This window comes from Salvelinus alpinus, chromosome 28 (genome assembly GCF_045679555.1).
Source record: "Salvelinus alpinus chromosome 28, SLU_Salpinus.1, whole genome shotgun sequence".
Taxonomy (NCBI): Eukaryota; Metazoa; Chordata; class Actinopteri; order Salmoniformes; family Salmonidae; genus Salvelinus; species Salvelinus alpinus.
Window position 1 is genome coordinate 12,337,665 of NC_092113.1, and position 18,092 is coordinate 12,355,756.

The 18,092-nt window shown below is 42.0% G+C and overlaps 1 protein-coding gene across 1 annotated transcript; it reads right to left on the reverse strand.

The window, feature by feature from the left end:
- Positions 1-2,970: 2,970 nt before the first annotated feature.
- Positions 2,971-16,877, reverse strand: LOC139557190 (transmembrane protein 51-like). Its single transcript, XM_071371657.1, has 3 exons — positions 16,568-16,877; positions 10,107-10,559; positions 2,971-6,230 (listed from the first exon to the last, which is right to left on the reverse strand). Exons 2-3 carry the CDS (start codon positions 10,487-10,489, stop codon positions 5,846-5,848), a joined length of 768 nt encoding a protein of 255 aa, XP_071227758.1. The 5' UTR covers positions 10,490-10,559; positions 16,568-16,877; the 3' UTR covers positions 2,971-5,845.
- Between the last annotated feature and the right edge of the window lie 1,215 nt (positions 16,878-18,092).

Consider the following 18,092-nt stretch of genomic DNA (forward strand, 5'->3'; position numbering starts at 1 on the left):
TTGAAGTGTACCTATGATAAAAATTACAAACCTCTACATGCTTTGTAAGTAGGAAAACCTGCATAATCGGCAGTGTATCAAATACTTGTTCTCCCCACTGTATATATCTCATTTACATAAGTAATCACATCCCTAAGTCAATACCTTGTAGAAGCACATTTGGCAGCGATTACAGCTGTGAGATTTTCTGGGTAAGTCTCTTAAGAGCTTCCCACACCTGGATTGTGCCAAATTTGCCTATTATTCTTTTCAGAAATCATGTTCTGTCAAATTGGTTGTTGATCATTCCTAGAAAACCATTTTCACATCTTGCCATAGATTTGCATGTAGATTTATGCCAAAACTGTAACTCGGCCACTCGGGAACATTCACTGTCTTCTAGGTAAGCGAACACCAGTGTAGATTTGTTTTATGTTATTGTCCTGCTGAAAGGTGAATTCATCTCCCAGTGTCTGGTGGAAAGCAGACTGCACCAGGATTTTCTTTAGGATTTTGCCTGTGTTTAGCTCCCTTCCATTTCTTTTTTATTCTTAAATACTCCCCAGTCCTTAATGATTACAAGCCTACCCATAACATGATGCAGTCATCAATATAGTTGAAAATATGGAGAGCGGTACTCAGTAATGTGTTGTGTGATTTGCCCCAAACATAACACTGAAGTATTACTAGTGCCTTGTTGCAAACAGGATGCATGTTTTGGAATATTTTTATTCTATAGAGGCATCCTTCTTTTCACTCTGTCAATTTGGTTAGTATTGTGGAGAATCTACAATGTTGTTGATCCATCCTCAGTTTTCTCCCATCGCAGCCATTAAACTCAAACTGTTTTAAAGTTATCATTGGCTTCATGGTGAAATCCCTGAAATTCCTCTCTGGCAAAGGAGTTAGGAAGGACACCTGTATCTTTGTAGTGACTGGGTGTATTGATACACCATCCAAAGTGTAATTAATAACTTCACCATGCTCAAATGGATATACAATGTCTGCTTTTTTATTTGTACCCATCTACCAATAGGTGCCCTTCTTTGCGAGACATTGGAAATCATCCCTGGTCTTTGTGGTTGAATTGGTGTTTGAAATTCACTGCTCGACAGAGGGACCTTACAGATAATTGTATGTGTGGGGTACACAGATGTGGTAGTCATTAAAACAATCATGTTAAACACTATTATTGCACACAGAGTGAGTCCACACAAGTTATTATGCAACTTGTTAAGCACATTTTTACTCCTGAAATGAATTTAAGCTTGCCATAACAAAAAGAGTTGAATACTTGACCCCAGACATTTCAGCTTTTCATTTTTAATTAATTTGTAAAAATGTCAAAAAGGAATAATGTTTTTAGACATTATGGGATATTGTGTGTAGGCCAGTGATACTTTTTTAATTTCACCCATTTCAAATTCAGGCTGTAACAAACAAAATGTGAAAAGAGTCAAGGAGTGTGAATACTTTCTGAAGGCACTATATCACCTACAATATCTCAACCATACTGTATACAGTGCATTAGGAAAGTATTGAGACACTTTGACTTTTTCCACATTTTGTTACGTTACAGCCTTATTCTAAAAATGATAAAATTGTGTTTTCCCTTCATCAATCTACACACAATACCCCATAATGAGAGAGCAAAACCAGGTTTCTAAACATTTTAGCAAATTTATAAAAAATGTAAAACTGAAATATGACATTTACAAAAGTATTCAGACCCTTTACTCAGTACTTTGTTGAGGCACTTTTGGCAGCCCCGAGTATTCTTTGGTATGATGCTACAAGCTTGGCACACCTGTATTTGGAGAGTCTTCTTCTCTGCAGATCCTCTCAAGCTCTGTCAGGTTGGTTGGGGAGCGATGCTGCACAGCTGTTTTCAGGTCTCTCCAGAGATGTTCGATCGGGTTCAAGTCCAGGCTTTGGCTGGGCCACTCGAGGACATTGAGTCTCGAAGTCACTCCTGCGATGTCGAGGCTGTGTGCTTCATGCTTCACCATAGGGATGGTGCCAGTTTTCCTCCAGACGTGACACATGTTTCATCAGACCAGAGAATCTTGTTTCTCATGGTCTGGGAGTCTTTAGGTGCCTTTTGGCAAACTCCAAGCTGGCTGTCATGTGCCTTTTATTGAGGAGTGGTTTCTGTTTAGCCACTCTACCATAAAGGCCTGATTGGTAGTGCTGCAGAGGTGGTTGTCCTTCTGGAATGTTCTCCCATCTCCACAGAGGAACTCTGGAGCTCTATAAGAGTGACCATCGGGTTCTTGGTCACCTCCCTGACCAAGGCACTTCTCCCCTGATTGCTCAGTTTGGCCGGGGGCAGCCAGCTCTAGGAAGAGTCTTGGTGGTTCCAAACTTCTTCCATTTAAGAATGATGGAGGTGACTGTGTTCTTAAGGAACCTTCAATGCTGCAGAAATGTGTTGGTACAGATCTGGGGAAGGGTACCTCGACACAATCCTGTCTCGGAGCTCTATGGACAATTCCTTCGACCTCATGGCTTTTCTCTGACATGCAGTGTCAACTGTGGGACCTTATATAGACAGGTGTGTGCCTTTCCAAATCATGTCCAATCAATCATATTTTCTACAGGTGGACTCCAATCAAGTTGTAGAAACATCTCAATGATGATCAATGGAAACAGGATGCACCTGAGCTCAATTTTGAGTCTCATAGCAAAGGGTCTGAGTACTTACATAAAGTATTTATTTTTAATACATTTCTAAAAACCTGTTTTGACTTTGTCGCTATGGGGTATATTGTGTGTAGATTGATGAGGAAAAACATTTTTTAATCCATTTTAGAATAAGGCTGTAACGTAACAAAATGTGAAAAAGTGAAGTGGTCTGAATATTTCCCAAAGGAACTGTATACTACAGGAAGTAAGGTACTGCCACGGTTAATGATTTCCCAGAAACACGTTAGTGTGGTTGCTGAAAACCAGTAAGTCGTCACAGGACCTATTTGCAATAAAACTGTGTGGTCGGAATAGTTTGAATTTATTTTTTACATTATTCATACTCAACTCCTTTACTGTACACAATAATGCATTGTTCTGAACTCGTCGAAGTCAACATAAACAGACAGAACTCCTCATACAAATACATACTTTCACAATACATACAAAAGGAAATTTAGTCATACAAGCCAATCAAATAGTTTACAAATAATGCTAAGTATTTGAAATGATGTGAATAAATGTTATACATACAGCTGGTTGAGAGAAAAGTCCATTGAACTCATGAACAATGTTTCTGTTCCACATAAGAATATTCTTAAAAGGACAATACACTCCAAAATCTAAGTTTGTTAGATGTTTTTATACCTCAAAAGAAGTCCAATGTGAAGGTGGATCCATGTCCAACACCATTGATTGTATAGATACAGCTGTATTCCTCAATCCCAAATGAATGGAAAAGATGGACACCATGGTGCTTATCTCGATGCTGATCTGTTTATGAATGGAAAAGATGAGAACTATGGGCACAATTTTTCATTCATAAACAGATAAGCATCTCTGGTGCTCATTGTTATCATTTATTTGGGGTTGTGACATTATCATTGGATCTACAAAACCAATGGAATGGGATGTGTACGTTGCTTAACATAATGCTTCTTTTGAGGTTTGAAAGCGTCTGACAAACTTTCATTTTAGAGTGCAGTGTCCCCATAAGTACAGAACATGGTATGAAGCCACGGATTCCTCACAGCCAAAACTGGTCGCCCCCACACACACAGCACTGCCTAGGCATCACAACTACAAATACCGTCAACAATATTGTACAAAATCAATGTATAAAACTAAAATGTAGATGATGTGCATGCTATTTTACATGTATAAACTGTACTGAACAAAAATATAAAAACGTAACAATTTCAGATATTTTACTGAGTTACAGTTCTAACAAGGAAATCAGTTAATTGAAATAAATTCATTAGGCCCTAATCTACGGATTTCACGACTGGGCAGGGGCGCAGCCATGGGTGAGCCTGGGAGAGCATAGGCCCACCCATTTGGGAGCTAGGCCCAGCCAATCAAAATGAGTTTTTCCCCACAAAAGGGATTTATTAAAGACAGAAATACTCTTCAGCACAGATGTGGAGCTCCTGGGCTGGCGTGATTACATGTAGTCTGCGGTTGTGAGGCCAGTTATCTAAAACGACATTGGAGGCGGCTTATGGTATAGAAATGAACATTTAAATTCTGGCAACAGTTCTAAAGGACATTCCTGCAGGCAGCATGATAATTGCACGCTCCTTCAAAATGTAACATCTAAGGCATTGTGTTGTGTGGCACATTTTAGAGTGGCCTTTTATTTCGTGCACCTGTGTAATAACTATGCTGTTTAATCATCTTCTTGATATGCCACATCTGTCAGGTGGATGGATTATCTTGGCAAAGGAGAAACGCAGGAATGTAAACAAATTTGTTCAGAAAATGAGAGAAATATGCTTTTTGTGCATATGGAACATTTCTGGGATCTTGCGTTTCAGGTCATGAAACATGGGACCAACACTTTACATGTTGCATTTATATTTTTGTTTAGCATAGTAATTCAACAATTCAATTCTAATTAAAAAAAGCCTATTCTTGTTCTGTGTGCATAGGTATACATTTGCTAGTTTATTAAGTGTTCACTTACACAAAAAAGGCTACTATTGTGTACAGTTTGTGTTCCCATCTAAAAAGTAGTGAATAGTTGTTGAACAGGTTCATCAACATGACATCAGAAAATAGCATCCGTATGATAAGAAAATAACATTCTTAACTTCCAAAAACTTCATGGACTCGCTAATTTCCATACTCTCATAAGCATAAAACAAACAGGCTAGAGAGATAGGTACTGATGTATTTTCGCTCCACTAAACAAAACGGGGTCAAACCATGGACACCAGAAGTTCATTCTCTGAATACTCCTAATGAAAGTGCTGCCAGTCAAGGAGCTAGTGAAGAATAGTTCAAGAGTGATGAGTGAGTGAGCAATGGGTGCCATTATCCCAGCTGCTCAGAGAAAGTCCCCCTTGTGTTCTCCTCTATTGAGCAGAAGAAAAAAAAGTCAAGGAAAAGAGCTGGACTACACTACTGCCTTCAGAGCCCAACCCCATTTCACCATGGCTACAGGGTAAAGGCTTCTAACTACCCATGAGCCTCGGTCTCTCGCAATTGTCCTCTATTGACGAGCAACACAGGCAGCAACACACAAACACTGTCTGTCTGAGCAAGGCGGCCATTGATTCAGTCGCCAAATAGCACTTCTCCCAAAATGTGAGGAGCAGCTGTCTAAGTAGCTGTACAGAATACAAAAACACAGACATGAATAATACATCTATAACACGTGGCTGACTGGACTGAGGATGAAGACGGAACTTGAAATAATATATCAGACAGACGAAAATAAAATATGGTCAACTGCATACAAAAGGAGATTTGGACCAGAGTAAGTACTCGTTGTAAAGGAATAAAAGGCATCAAAGACACACCGAGTATTTCCCCCAATAATATTGATCCTTTGAACCGAGCTTCAATGTCCTTGTAAGCTTCAATGTCCTTGTAATCAGTCGGAAATTGGATGTACTCTCTGTCCAAGTGTTCCCTCTGTCCAGCAACATTAGTTGCCCCAAAGATCTACTCAAATGCCAGGGCCTCACATATGGAAGTGCTCCCTGCCCTTGAGTTGCAGGTCTAAAGAAAAGTCCTCAGCCAGGTAGGCATGACAAGTGCCATTGAGATGATTTAACCACAGATGCATGACAAGGGCCATCTGATCACATCTATAGTAGCACTGCACAACCAATCCACGCCTAGTGGGACGCAGCGGCTTCAGTAACCTGCTTTGAAACCTAGAAGGTGCCAAGTCTCAGAGCTGGGGTGCTTTGTCCTCATACATTGGTGGCGGAGTGAGCGGCTCAATAGAGATCCCTCCCGGTGGCTGAGAGTTAACCGTGTTATTCATAAAGAGCTTCTCCGATTTAATCCTCCGGATCTTAAGGGGAAGGAGCTTGAGGCCCGTTCGCCCAGGGCGGCGGTTAGGCACAGCAGAGGAGGCAGGGTTAGCGGAAGCGGGTGACGTCTGGGTGACATCTGACCCTTCCAGCTCAATCTGCACACCGTCCACCAGGTCGTCGTAGGAGGGCAGCTGGGAGGAGCTGTGGCGCAAGTTGCTCTGGCGTATGGGGTACTCGCCGCTGCCTACCACCTCCTCGTAGCTGGGCACAGTGTACCTCTGGGATCGCTCCTCTGCCCTGTGGACATTCATACAGAAACACACAGACAGACATGAGTAACTATGCGCTTTCAGAATGGACTGTGTTCGTTTCTATATTGTTGATTCCGTGTGTACTCTAGGCTATGCCGGGTGTACTCTAGGCTATGCCGGGTGTACTCTAGGCTATGCCGGGTGTACTCTAGGCTATGCCGGGTGTACTCTAGGCTATGCCGGGTGTACTCTAGGCTATGCCGGGTGTACTCTAGGCTATGCTGGGTGTACTCTAGGCTATGCCGGGTGTCCTGATAAATACAGTCCTGATGGTTTTACATTGCTTTATTGCAACAGGTGCCCTGTTTATGTAATGGGGCTTGAACTTAAAAGTTACTTAAAGAAGCACTAAAACATGGGTAACCAATGTTAATAGCAAAGGACCAGTGTCGGTGCAGGATTTTGCTCCAGCCAAAGCAAAGCCATTCACATGATCAAACGAAACAACTAACCACAGTGAACAAACAAACAAAACATGCAACAATTTCAAAGAATTTACTGAGTTACAATTCATAAGGATATGAATCAATTTAAATAAATTCATCAGGCCCTAATCTATGGATTTCACATAACTGGGAATACAGATATGCATCTGTTGGTCACAGATACCTTAAAAAAAAGGTAGAGGCATGGATCAGAAAATCAGTCAGTATCTGGTGTGACCACCATTTGCCTCATGCAGCGCGACATCTCCTTCACATAGAGTTGATCAGGCTGTTAATTGTGGCGTGTTGTCCCACTTCTCTTCAATGGCTGTGGGAAGTTGCTGGATATTGCCGGGAACTGGAACACGCCATCGTACCCGGCGATCCAGAGCGTCCAAAACATGCTCAATGGGTGACATGTCTGGTGAGTGTGCAGGCCATGGAAGAGCTGGGACATTTTCAGCTTCCAGGAATTGTGTCCAGATCCTTGCGACATGGGGGTCGTGCACTGGTGATGGCGGTGGATGAATGGCACGACAATGGGCCTCAGGATCTTGTCACGATATCTCAAATTGCACGGAGATAGAAATGGGGGCACTCTTTACATCTACCCGGTACAGTTGAAACTGGGATTCATCCGTGAAGAGCACACTTCTCCAGTATGCCAGTGGCCATCGAAGGTGAGCATTTGCACACTGATGCCGAACTGCAGTCAGGTCAAGACCCTGGTGAGGACGACGAGCATGCAGATGAGCTTTCCTGAGACGGTTTCCGACAGTTTGAGCAGAAATTCTTAGGTTATGCAAACCCACAGTTTCATCAGCTGTCAGGGTGGCTGGTCTCAGACGATCCCGCAGGTGAAGAAGCCGGATGTGGAGGTCCTAGGCTGGCGTGGGATACACGTGGTCTTGTGGTTGTAAAGCCGGTTAGACGTACTGTCAAATTGTTTAAAACAATGTTGGCGGCAGCTTATGGTAGAGAAATTAACATTAAATTATCTGGCAACAGCTCTGGTGGATATTCCTGCGGTCAGCATGCATACACTCCCTCAAAACTTGAGACATCTGTGGCATTGTGTTGTGTGACAAAACTGCACATTTAGTGGTCTTTTATTGTCCCCAGCACAAGGTGCACCTGTGTAATGCTAATGCTGTTTAATCAGCTTCTTGGCAAATGAGAAATGCTCACGTACAGGGATGCAAACAAATTTGTGCACACAATTTGAGACCGTGCAATCGGAAAGTATTCAGACCCCTTCCATTTTTCCACATTTTGTTACAGCCTTATTATTTTATCCACTTTTTCCTCCCCAATTTCTTCATATCCAATTGATAGTTACAGTCTTATCCCATCCCTGCAACTCCCGTACGGACTCGGGAGAGGCGAAGGTCGAGAGCCGTGCGTCCCCCGAAACATAACCTCGCCAAGCTGCACCAATGTGTTGGAGGAAACACTGTACACCTGGCAACCATGTCAGCACCCGGCACACCATTGGAGACGCTGGAGCACGATGGGACAAGGACATCCCTGACCGGCCAAACCCTCTCCAAAGCTGGACAACTCTGGGCCAATTGTGCATCGCCTCATGGGTATCCCGGTCGCGGCCGGCTGCGACACAGCCCAGTATCGAACCATGATCTGTAGGAACACAGCTAGCCCTGCGATGCAGTGACTTAGACCGCTGCGCCCATCGGGAGCCTCCAGATGATTGGACTCCACCTTTGGTAAATTCAATTGATTGGACATGATTTGGAAAGGCACGCGCCTGTGTATATAAGGTCCCCCAGTTGACACTGCATGTCAGGGCAAAAACCAAGCCATGAGGTAGAAGGAATTGTCCGTAGAGCTCCGAGACAGGATTGTGTCGAGGCACAGATCTGGGGAAGGGTAGCAAAAAATGTCTGCAGCATTTATTAAGGTCCCCAAGAACACAGTGTCCTCCATCTATTTTAAATGGAAGAAGTTTGGAACCACCAAGACTCCTCCTAGAGCTGGCCGCCTGGCAAAATTGAGAAATTGGGGGAGAAGGGCCTTGGTCAGGGAGGTGACCAAGAACCTGATGGTCACTCTGATAGAGCTTCAGAGTTCCTCTGTGGAGATGGCAGAACCTTCGAGAAGGACAATCATCTCTGCAGCACTCCACCAATCAGGCCTTTATGGTAGAGTGGCCAGACAGAAGCCACTAACTCAGTAAAAGGCACATGACAGCCTACTTGGAGTTTGCTAAGTGTCACCTATAGACTCTCAGACCATGAGAAACAAGACTCTCTGGTCTGATGAAACCAAGATTGAACACTTTGGTCTAAATGCCAAGTGTCTTGTCTGGAAGAAACCTGGAACCATCCCTATGGTGACGCATGGTGGTGGCAGCATCACGCTGTGGGGATGTTTTTCAGCAGCAGGGACTGGGAGACTAGCCAGGATCGAGGGAAAGATGAAGTACAGAGAGATCCTTGATGAAAACCTGCTTCAGAGCTCTCCGGACCTCAGACTGGGGCGAAGGTTCACATTCCAACAGGACAACGACCCTAAGCACACAGCCAAGACAACGCAGAAGTGGCTTCGGGACACGTCTCTGAATGTCCTTGAGTGGCCCAGCCAGAGCCTGGACTTGAACCCGTTCGAACATCTCTGGAAAGACCTAAAAATAGCTCTGCAGCAACGCTACCCATCCAACCTGCCAGAGCTTGAGACGATCTGCAGAGAAAGGGAGAAACTCCCCAAATACAGGTGTGACAAGCTTGCGGCGTCATACCCAAGAAGACTCGAGGCTGTAATCGCTGCGAAAGGTGCTTCAACAAAGTACTGAGTAAAGGGTCTGAATACTTATGTAAATGTGATTTGAATTTTATATTTGCAAAAAACATTTAAACCTGTTTTGCTTTTTTTCATTATGGAGTTGCGTGTAGATTGATGAGGGAAAAACTATTTAAATCAATTTTAGTAAGGCTGTAACGTAACAAAATGTGGAAAAGTGAAGGGATCTGAATATTTCCCGAACGCACTATAAATAAGCTTGTGTGTATGGAACATTTCTGGGCTCTTTTATTTCAGCTCATGAAACATTGGACGAACACTATACATGTTATATTTATATTTTTGTTCCGTGTAGTTGAATCAGCTGAACATGTGTTAGCCCTCATAGGTTAAAGGGCAATATTCATCTCCAGCACCACCACAAACATCAATACATGTGAGAACGGCAAGTTTCTATTTTTTGTAGTCAAAAATATAGAAATAAGTGTTTCTGATGACATCATCCGGAAACACTGATGGCGTCATCTGGTGTGCATCATGCAATGTTACACATCTAGGAGCAGTCAAACGGTTAGTAAAGTAATAAAGGGATTGCCCACCCCTGCACTGAACCCTGAGCAAACAAACCTGCTGAGATCATTAATTAGCGTACAAACTAACTCAGTAGCTACAGTACTCACGCCTCTCCGTCGTCCTCACTGGCAGCTTCGTTGCCTGCCCCCAGAGTCTGGGCATCTAGGAGCACCTGCTGCTCCCGCTGCTTGTTCCTCATCCCCAGGCACAGAGACAGCAGGAGCATGGCCACTCCAGCCCCGACCAGTACAAAGGCCACCGATGAAGTCCTCCCCCTAGTGTCCGGTTTCGGGTTCCCTCCTCCATTGCCACTGCTGTTGTTCCCGGCCATGTCGGAGGGCACCACACTCCACACGATCATGACAATGCCCAGGGCCACCAGTCCCACCCCCAGGGCACACAAGGCATACTGGGAACCCGAGTTTCCGGGACTGTTGTTGTGGTTGCTGGCAACATGGGGGTTTGGGGGCACCTCAACGCTGGAGTGCATTTTCCCCAAAACGTAGGCCCACCTAGTGTTCAGCTAGGTCAGCTAGCTGCTTCACACCTGGGGTCAAAGACTGAGGAGAGAAACAGTTGATTAGGGCACAAATAAAACACTGATACAGTAAAGAGGTTAATATGTGGGGTTAACAATAGAGGTCGACCGATTAATCGGAATGGCCGTTAAATTAGGGCCGATTTCAAGTTTTCATAACAATCGGAAATCGGTAATTGTGGATGCCGATTTTGCCAGATTTTTTTTTTTACACCTTTATTTAACTAGGCAAGTCAGTTAAGAACACAATGACGGCCTAGGAACGGTGGGTTAACTGCCTTGTTCAGGGGCAGAACGACAGATTGTTACCTTGTCAGCTCAGGGATTCAATCTTGCAACCTTACGGTTAACTAGTCCAACGCTCTAACCACCTGCCTCACGAGGAGCCCGCCTGTTACGCGAATGCAGTAAGAAGCCAAGGTAAGTTGCTAGCTAGCATTAAAATTATCTTATAAAAAACAATCAATCAATCATAATCACTAGTTATAACTACACATGGTTGATGATATTACTAGTTTATCTAGCGTGTCCTGTGTTGCATATAATCGATGCAGTGCGCATTCGCGAAAAAGGACTGCCGTTGCTCCAACCTGTACCTAACCATAAACATCGATGCCTTTCTTAAAATCAATACACAGAAGTATATATTTTTAAACCTGCATATTTAGCTAAAAGAAATCCAGGTTAGCAGGCAATATTAACCAGGTGAAATTGTGTCACTTCTCTTGCGTTCATTGCACGCAGAGTCAAGGTATATGCAACAGTTTGGGCCGCCTGGCTCATTGCGAACTAATTTGCCAGAATTTTATGTAATTATGACATAACATTGAAGGTTGTGCAATGTAACAGGAATATTTAGACTGATGGATGCCACCCGTTAGATAAAATACGGAACGGTTCCGTATTTCACTGAAAGAATAAATGTTTTGTTTTCGAGATGATAGTTTCCGGATTCGACCATATTAATGACCTAAGGCTCGTATTTCTGTGTGTTATTATGTTATAATTAAGTCTACGATTTGATACAGCAGTCTGACTGAGCGATGGTGGTCACCAGCAGGCTCGTAAGCATTCATTCAAACAGCACCTTTGTGCGTTTTGCCAGCAGCTCTGCTGTTTATGAATTCAAGCACATCAACTCCCGAGATTAGGCTGGTGTAACCGATGTGAAATGGCTAGCTAGTTAGCGGGGTGCGTGCTAATAGCGTTTCAAACGTCACTCGCTCTGAGACTTGGAGTAGTTGTTCCCTTGCTCTGCATGGGTAACGCTGCTTCGAGGGTGGCTGTTGTCGATGTGTTCCTCGTTCGAGCCCAGGTAGGAGCGAGGAGAGGGACGGAAGCTATACTGTTACACTGACAATACTAAAGTGCCTATAAGAACATCCAATAGTCAAAGGTATATGAAATACAAAATGGTATAGAGAGAAATAGTCCTATAATAACTACAACCTAAAACTTCATACCTGGGAATATTGAAATCTCATGTTATTAAAAGGAACCACCAGCTTTCATATGTTCTCATGTTCTGAGCAAGGAACTTAAACGTTAGCTTTCTTACATGGCACATATTGCACTTCTACTTTCTTCTCCAACACTTTGTTTTTGCATTATTTAAACCAAATTGAACATGTTTCATTATTTATTTGAGGCTAAATTGATTTTATTGATGTATTATATTAAGTTAAAATAAGTGTTCATTCAGTATTGTTGTAATTGTCATTATTACAAATACATTTTAAAGATCGTCCGATTAATCGGTATCGGCCTTTTTTGACCTCCAATAAATCGGTATCGGTATTGGCGTTGAAAAATCATAATCGGTCGACCTCTAGTTAACAATATTATTTCAATACAAATCCAAATATAAGAGTAAATGGGGAAAATTATGGCACTCAAACTGTGATGGAATTTGGATAGAGAATCATTGTTCCAATAACTTCAATATAGTCCAATTTAAAACAAATCGGTGAGAGAAAAAAAGCACACACTTGCCCTACACCTCACCATTTCACTATTCCCTTGCATTTGAATAGGCTTCTCTATCAATAGATCCTACAGCTAGAGTTGGGTGGGCAATATGCCTTTCCTTTGTTTAAGATGATGCGACTGCCAGCAGCTTCTGTCTCCTGTGAACATTAGCACCTACTTGCCATTGAGCCAACACTTACACGGAGTTGGAAAACTCCCTTATGCAGACTTTATAATAATAAGGTGTGTTTTATGGCAAGATTTAACAGCACAGACTCCTAGGTACAGGAACATCTTGCACAATGTCAAGTTGTTCAGTAGAATTAAGAAATGCCATTCAAAGCCGTTTTACAGGGATTTTATTTGGAATGTCACTTTTCTGGAAACGGGATGAAGTCAGTATATTTTGAGTGGCTTTCATAAAAATAAACACTCCAGGACTATTCAGACTGCTGATAAACACTCTTCTCATCTTTCTATCAAAAATAGAACTGCCATGTACGACAAATGCATTTCAGAATATATTTTCCAAGAGAATCTTAGAATACATCATTTAAGATATAAAATGTTTCTGAAAAGTTTGAAGAACATCCCAGAACAAGCACACAAAATGTAGTGAATTCACAATCTTCTGAAGCTAAGATATGATACATTATTATCCATCACAACTGTTATGATGTCATAACGCTGAAAAAGGATACTGACAATGAAGAGGGAAACCAATACTAGACCATGTAAAACCTTGATTAAAGTTAGATTTACAGAGAATGTTTCAAGATGATCCGATGGAAGGTGCATGTTTTACAAAAACGTTTCCAAAAAAATGTAATGGATGTTACATTGTCTTTCCCAGTCTTCCCCCTTATATTTGACCTTCCCACGGTATTGCCTGGATATGGGTGCTCCTGTGTGTCTATCTTTACGAGAGCAAGAACGGTTACTCATAAAACCAGACATGCATTTTGCAACCCGAATCACCAGATTAGAAAATACATTTACCCCCATGACAATTACCTGTCTCAGTTACAGTATGGTTAACTAACTGCTAAGTCCTTAACGGTTATAAATCAGCAGTTATTCATTTTACAGGCCTAACCGCCAGCAGGCGAGTGGCGTTTTACAATTCAAGACGTGATTTGCATCTCTTCCGGGTAGCCCCCATTCAGAGGACTGCTATAAGCCCTCGGCAAGCCATCTAGCCATGAGTTCACTTGAAAGACAATAGCAAAGCATTTCTTTAAATCACAAATATGGCCTGCCACCTTTCAGGTAACCACAGCAAGCAGTTTTTGTTGTTATAAAGGGTGCTATTCAAATAGCCACCCCTTTCCTTGACAGCTTTGCACACTCTTGGCATTCTCTCAACCAGCTTCACCTGGAATGCTTATCCAACAGTCTTGAAGGAGTTCCCACATATGCTGAGCACTTGTTGGCTGCTTTTCCATCACTGTGGTTCAACTCATCCCAAACCATCTCAATTTGGTTGAGGTCGGTGGATTGTAGAGGCCAGGTCATCTGATGCTGCACTCCAGCACTCTCCTTCTTGGTAGAAATAACTCCAGGCTGTGTTGGGTCATTGTCCTGTCGAAAAACAAATGATAGTCCCACTAAGCACAAGCCAGATGGGATGGCGGATTGCTGCAGAATGCTGTGGTAGCCATGCTGGTTAAGTGTGCCTTGAATTCTAAATAAGTCAGACAGTTTCACCAGTAAAGCACCCCCACACCATAATACCTACTCCTCCATTCTTTACGGTGGGAAATACACATGCAGAGATCATCCTTTCACCCACACCGCATCTCACAAAGACACGGCGGTTGGAACCAAAAATCTCAAATTTGGACTCGTCAGACAAAGGACAGATTTCCACTGGTCTAAACGTCCATTACTTGTGTTTCTTGGCCCAAGCAAGTCTCTTCTTCTTATTGGTGTCCTTTAGTTGTGTTTTTTTTGCAGCAATTCGACCATGAAGGCCTGATTCACACAATCTCCTCTGAACAGTTGATGTTGAGATGTGTCTGTTACTTGAACTCTGAAGCATTTATTTGGGCTGCAATTTCTGAGGCTGGTAAATCTAATGAACTTATCCTCTGCAGCAGAGGTAACTCTGGGTCTTCCATTCCTGTGGCGGTCCTTATGAGAACCAGTTTCATCATAGCGCTTGATGGTTTTTGCAACTGCAGTTGAAGAAACGTTTAAAGTTCTTGACATTTTCTGTAATGACTGACCTTCATGTCTTAAAGTAATGATGGACTGTCATTTCTCTTTGCTGATTTGAGCTGTTCTTGCCATAATATGGACTTGATCTTGCCATAATATGGACTTGATCTTTTACCAAATAGGGCCATCTTCTGTATACCATCCCTACCTTGTCACAACACAACTGATCGGCTCAAACGCATTAAGGAAAGAAATTCCACAAATTAATTTAAGAAGGTACACCTGTTCATTGAAATGCATTCCAGGTGACTACCTCATGAACCTGGTTGAGAGAATGCATAGAGTGTGCAAAGCTGTCATCAAGGAAAAGAGTGGCTATTTGAAAAATCTCAAATATAAAATAGAATTTGAATTGTTTAACACTTTTTTGTTTAACACATGATTCCATATGTGTTATGTCATAGATTTGATATCTTCACTATGATTCTACAATGTAGAAAATTGTACAAATAAAGAAAAACCCTTGAATGAGTAGACGTGTCCAACCTTTTGACTGGTACTGTACTTTAGAACGATTTAGACATGATTTGCGGGAAAATTAAAAGAGGGACTTTACATCAAAACCGCATCATGGTGAGGACATTAATAGTGAGATGTCCAAAGCCATTTTGTTAAATATTGTATTTCTTTGATTAAAATAAATTTACCCAGGCTTGAGCTTTTAAGAGTTAATGAATCATCCACATTACCAAACTTTGCTTTGTGTCAGCAATTGGACATTGTTCTTATGGGGGGGGGGGGGGTAGTTACCCCACATTACCCTATGCATGCCTTGATACCCTCAATCTGACAGATTACAAATTGCTAGGGCCAGCAAAATAATACTTTTGTGTGCATGTCTGGACTTGCTAAGAGAGAGAGAGCGAAAGAGAGATCAAGGAACAACTGATATAGAATTACTAGCACACTGAAGAATGTGTGGTATGACCAAAACCCCACCCCACCCTGTACAACTAGGCCTAAAAGTAATTTCAAAATAACAGCTGTTATTTTTTTAGGGGGACATTTTCTTGAACAGTCAATATGTAACCTAGCCTCATACATCTGGCTGGTTGTACACAGTTGTGTAACCCAAACGTGCACAAAACTGCGCCACAATGACATAAGGAAAATACTTGGAATAACTTTAAAAGCCTTGTAGCAATTTCAGAATACCATTCCAGGTGCCTACTCTCAGCAGCTTAAAATGTTCAGAACTCTATTGACAGCCCATTGGAAAATGTTAAATAACAGTGCCCACGTTTGTGGAAATAAAAAAAAAGTGAGAGAGTGACAAGTCGACCTAAGCAACGAAAAAGTTAAATCTCCTTTGCAACTGTATTCGATTTGTTCTGTTTTTTACAGAATTACATTTTGGCAGACATTTGAGGTAGCATTGATTTGTCAACTTGTGAAGTTCTGTATCCATTACAACGTGTATGTATTTCTAAAGATGTGTAGAAGTTAGAACAGAAGTAGCTAACACATGCATGCAGTGCCCTGTTGAAGTTGAGAAGTAGACGAATGGAAGTGTGATGACATTACGAAGTATTTCAGCACAGTCACATTCCAGTGCATTGATAGCCCACAAAATGCATATGTCGATGAGTGAGGTAATGTCTAGGGTAGTAATGTGTACAGACGCCACATTCTACTAAATTAGATACTTAGCCCAGCTATCACGCTGGCTACACAGGCGTGTTCTGCAAACAAATAGATTAACCCATAACATTATCGCTCTAATATTCAGACTATAGCCTACTACTACGCGAAGTATGAATCAAAGGTACTGAACTGATAAAAACAACGGTTTGTAAAAATGAAGACAATATGATACAATGGGTGGAAAATAGACGCCCTTACCTTTGCATGCTGACGATACATTCCAAAGTGTTTTCTTTCTTCGAAGTTGATCACCCGCGATCAAGGGAATTACTGTACGTAGCCTAACTATTTCTTGGAAATATACTAACCAAGCCACATTTCTAACCAGAAACTTTCTTCGACGGACCTATAGACGACTGATGTGATCACGTCACAAAAACAATGCGCGCGCTTCAATGGGGCAAAAGGCCGTGTGCCGATTGCGAGCAACATTGGGCGGATTCGATTATGCTGAACTGCGGGGCGCTGGTCTATGGCCCGTGATGTGAACGAGGGAAGAGCGCTTTCTCAAATGAACAGAAATCTGCGTCAGTCATGTTGTCAACAATGCAACATGGTGCATCGTCCCAAAAAAATACAAGCTACAATCCCTTTACGATAAAATATAGACTATGTTTCAATTTTCAAACAAGGTTTTATTGGCAAGGTAGATAAAGCGTGTATATCAAAAGCAATCACTTTTGCATGGGAAAACACAGAATCGTACTCATAACTACACGTGCTTAATTAAGTCCCCTTAATTTTGAGCCAACTTCGCAGTCAGACAGAGTTCACGCCTGGGAGGCAGCTCCATTCAGCTAGTTTTATCTTGTTCTGTATATAAACAAAAATAATACACATAAATCTTGTTATTGATACCATGTCTTCTTTTGAGGTGTTTTGACTAATGTCACGTCCGTGCTAATATGGCAAAAATGCTCTAGCTAGCTAACCAACAAAGGTAACAATGTATTTGAGAGACAAGTGCTCATTGTGCAAATGTATTTATGTTTTATATAGTTAATAGTTAATTTGTTGTCAACAATCTAAGCCTGTGGAATTCAAACTTTTTCAGCCAGGTCAAAAAAAAGACCCCACCCACCCCAAATCTCATGACACAACCTAAAATCCTTACATTTCGATTTGTACTCCAACAAATAACCTTCAATTCATAACATTTTCATAACATACATTGTATTTTCATAACATACATTGTATTTTTCAAATCATCTTTCTTGAAAACGTGTGTGTATTGGCTCATGCAATAATCTGCACTCTTAATGCTTTGGAGACCCGACTCCAGTTTCCTGCAACGTCGCGGCCCCGACTTTGAATACCACGGATCTAAGCCAACTCCTCTGTATTCGCCCATATTTTTGCCAGCCTGGTTTCATATGACATGGCAAATTTAAATCCGGGACACTCAAACTAGTATATGTTACGTTTAATGTGGTTAGATAAAACAGATGGTTACTTCAGGCAGAAACGAAAGTAGGGTGGGCGTATAACATGAACATCTAGCAACCGAAAGGTTGCGAGTTCGAAACTCATCATGAGCAACTTTTCAACTACTTGCTACTTAGCTAACCCTAACTTTAACCCATTTGGCTAACTCTTCCTCTAACCTTAACTATTTTAGCTAACACTTCACCTAACCAGAACCCTTTAACTTAACTTCTAAACTTAACCCTAACCATTAGCCTAGCTAACATTTGCTGCCTAGCCACCTAGACAGAATTTGTAA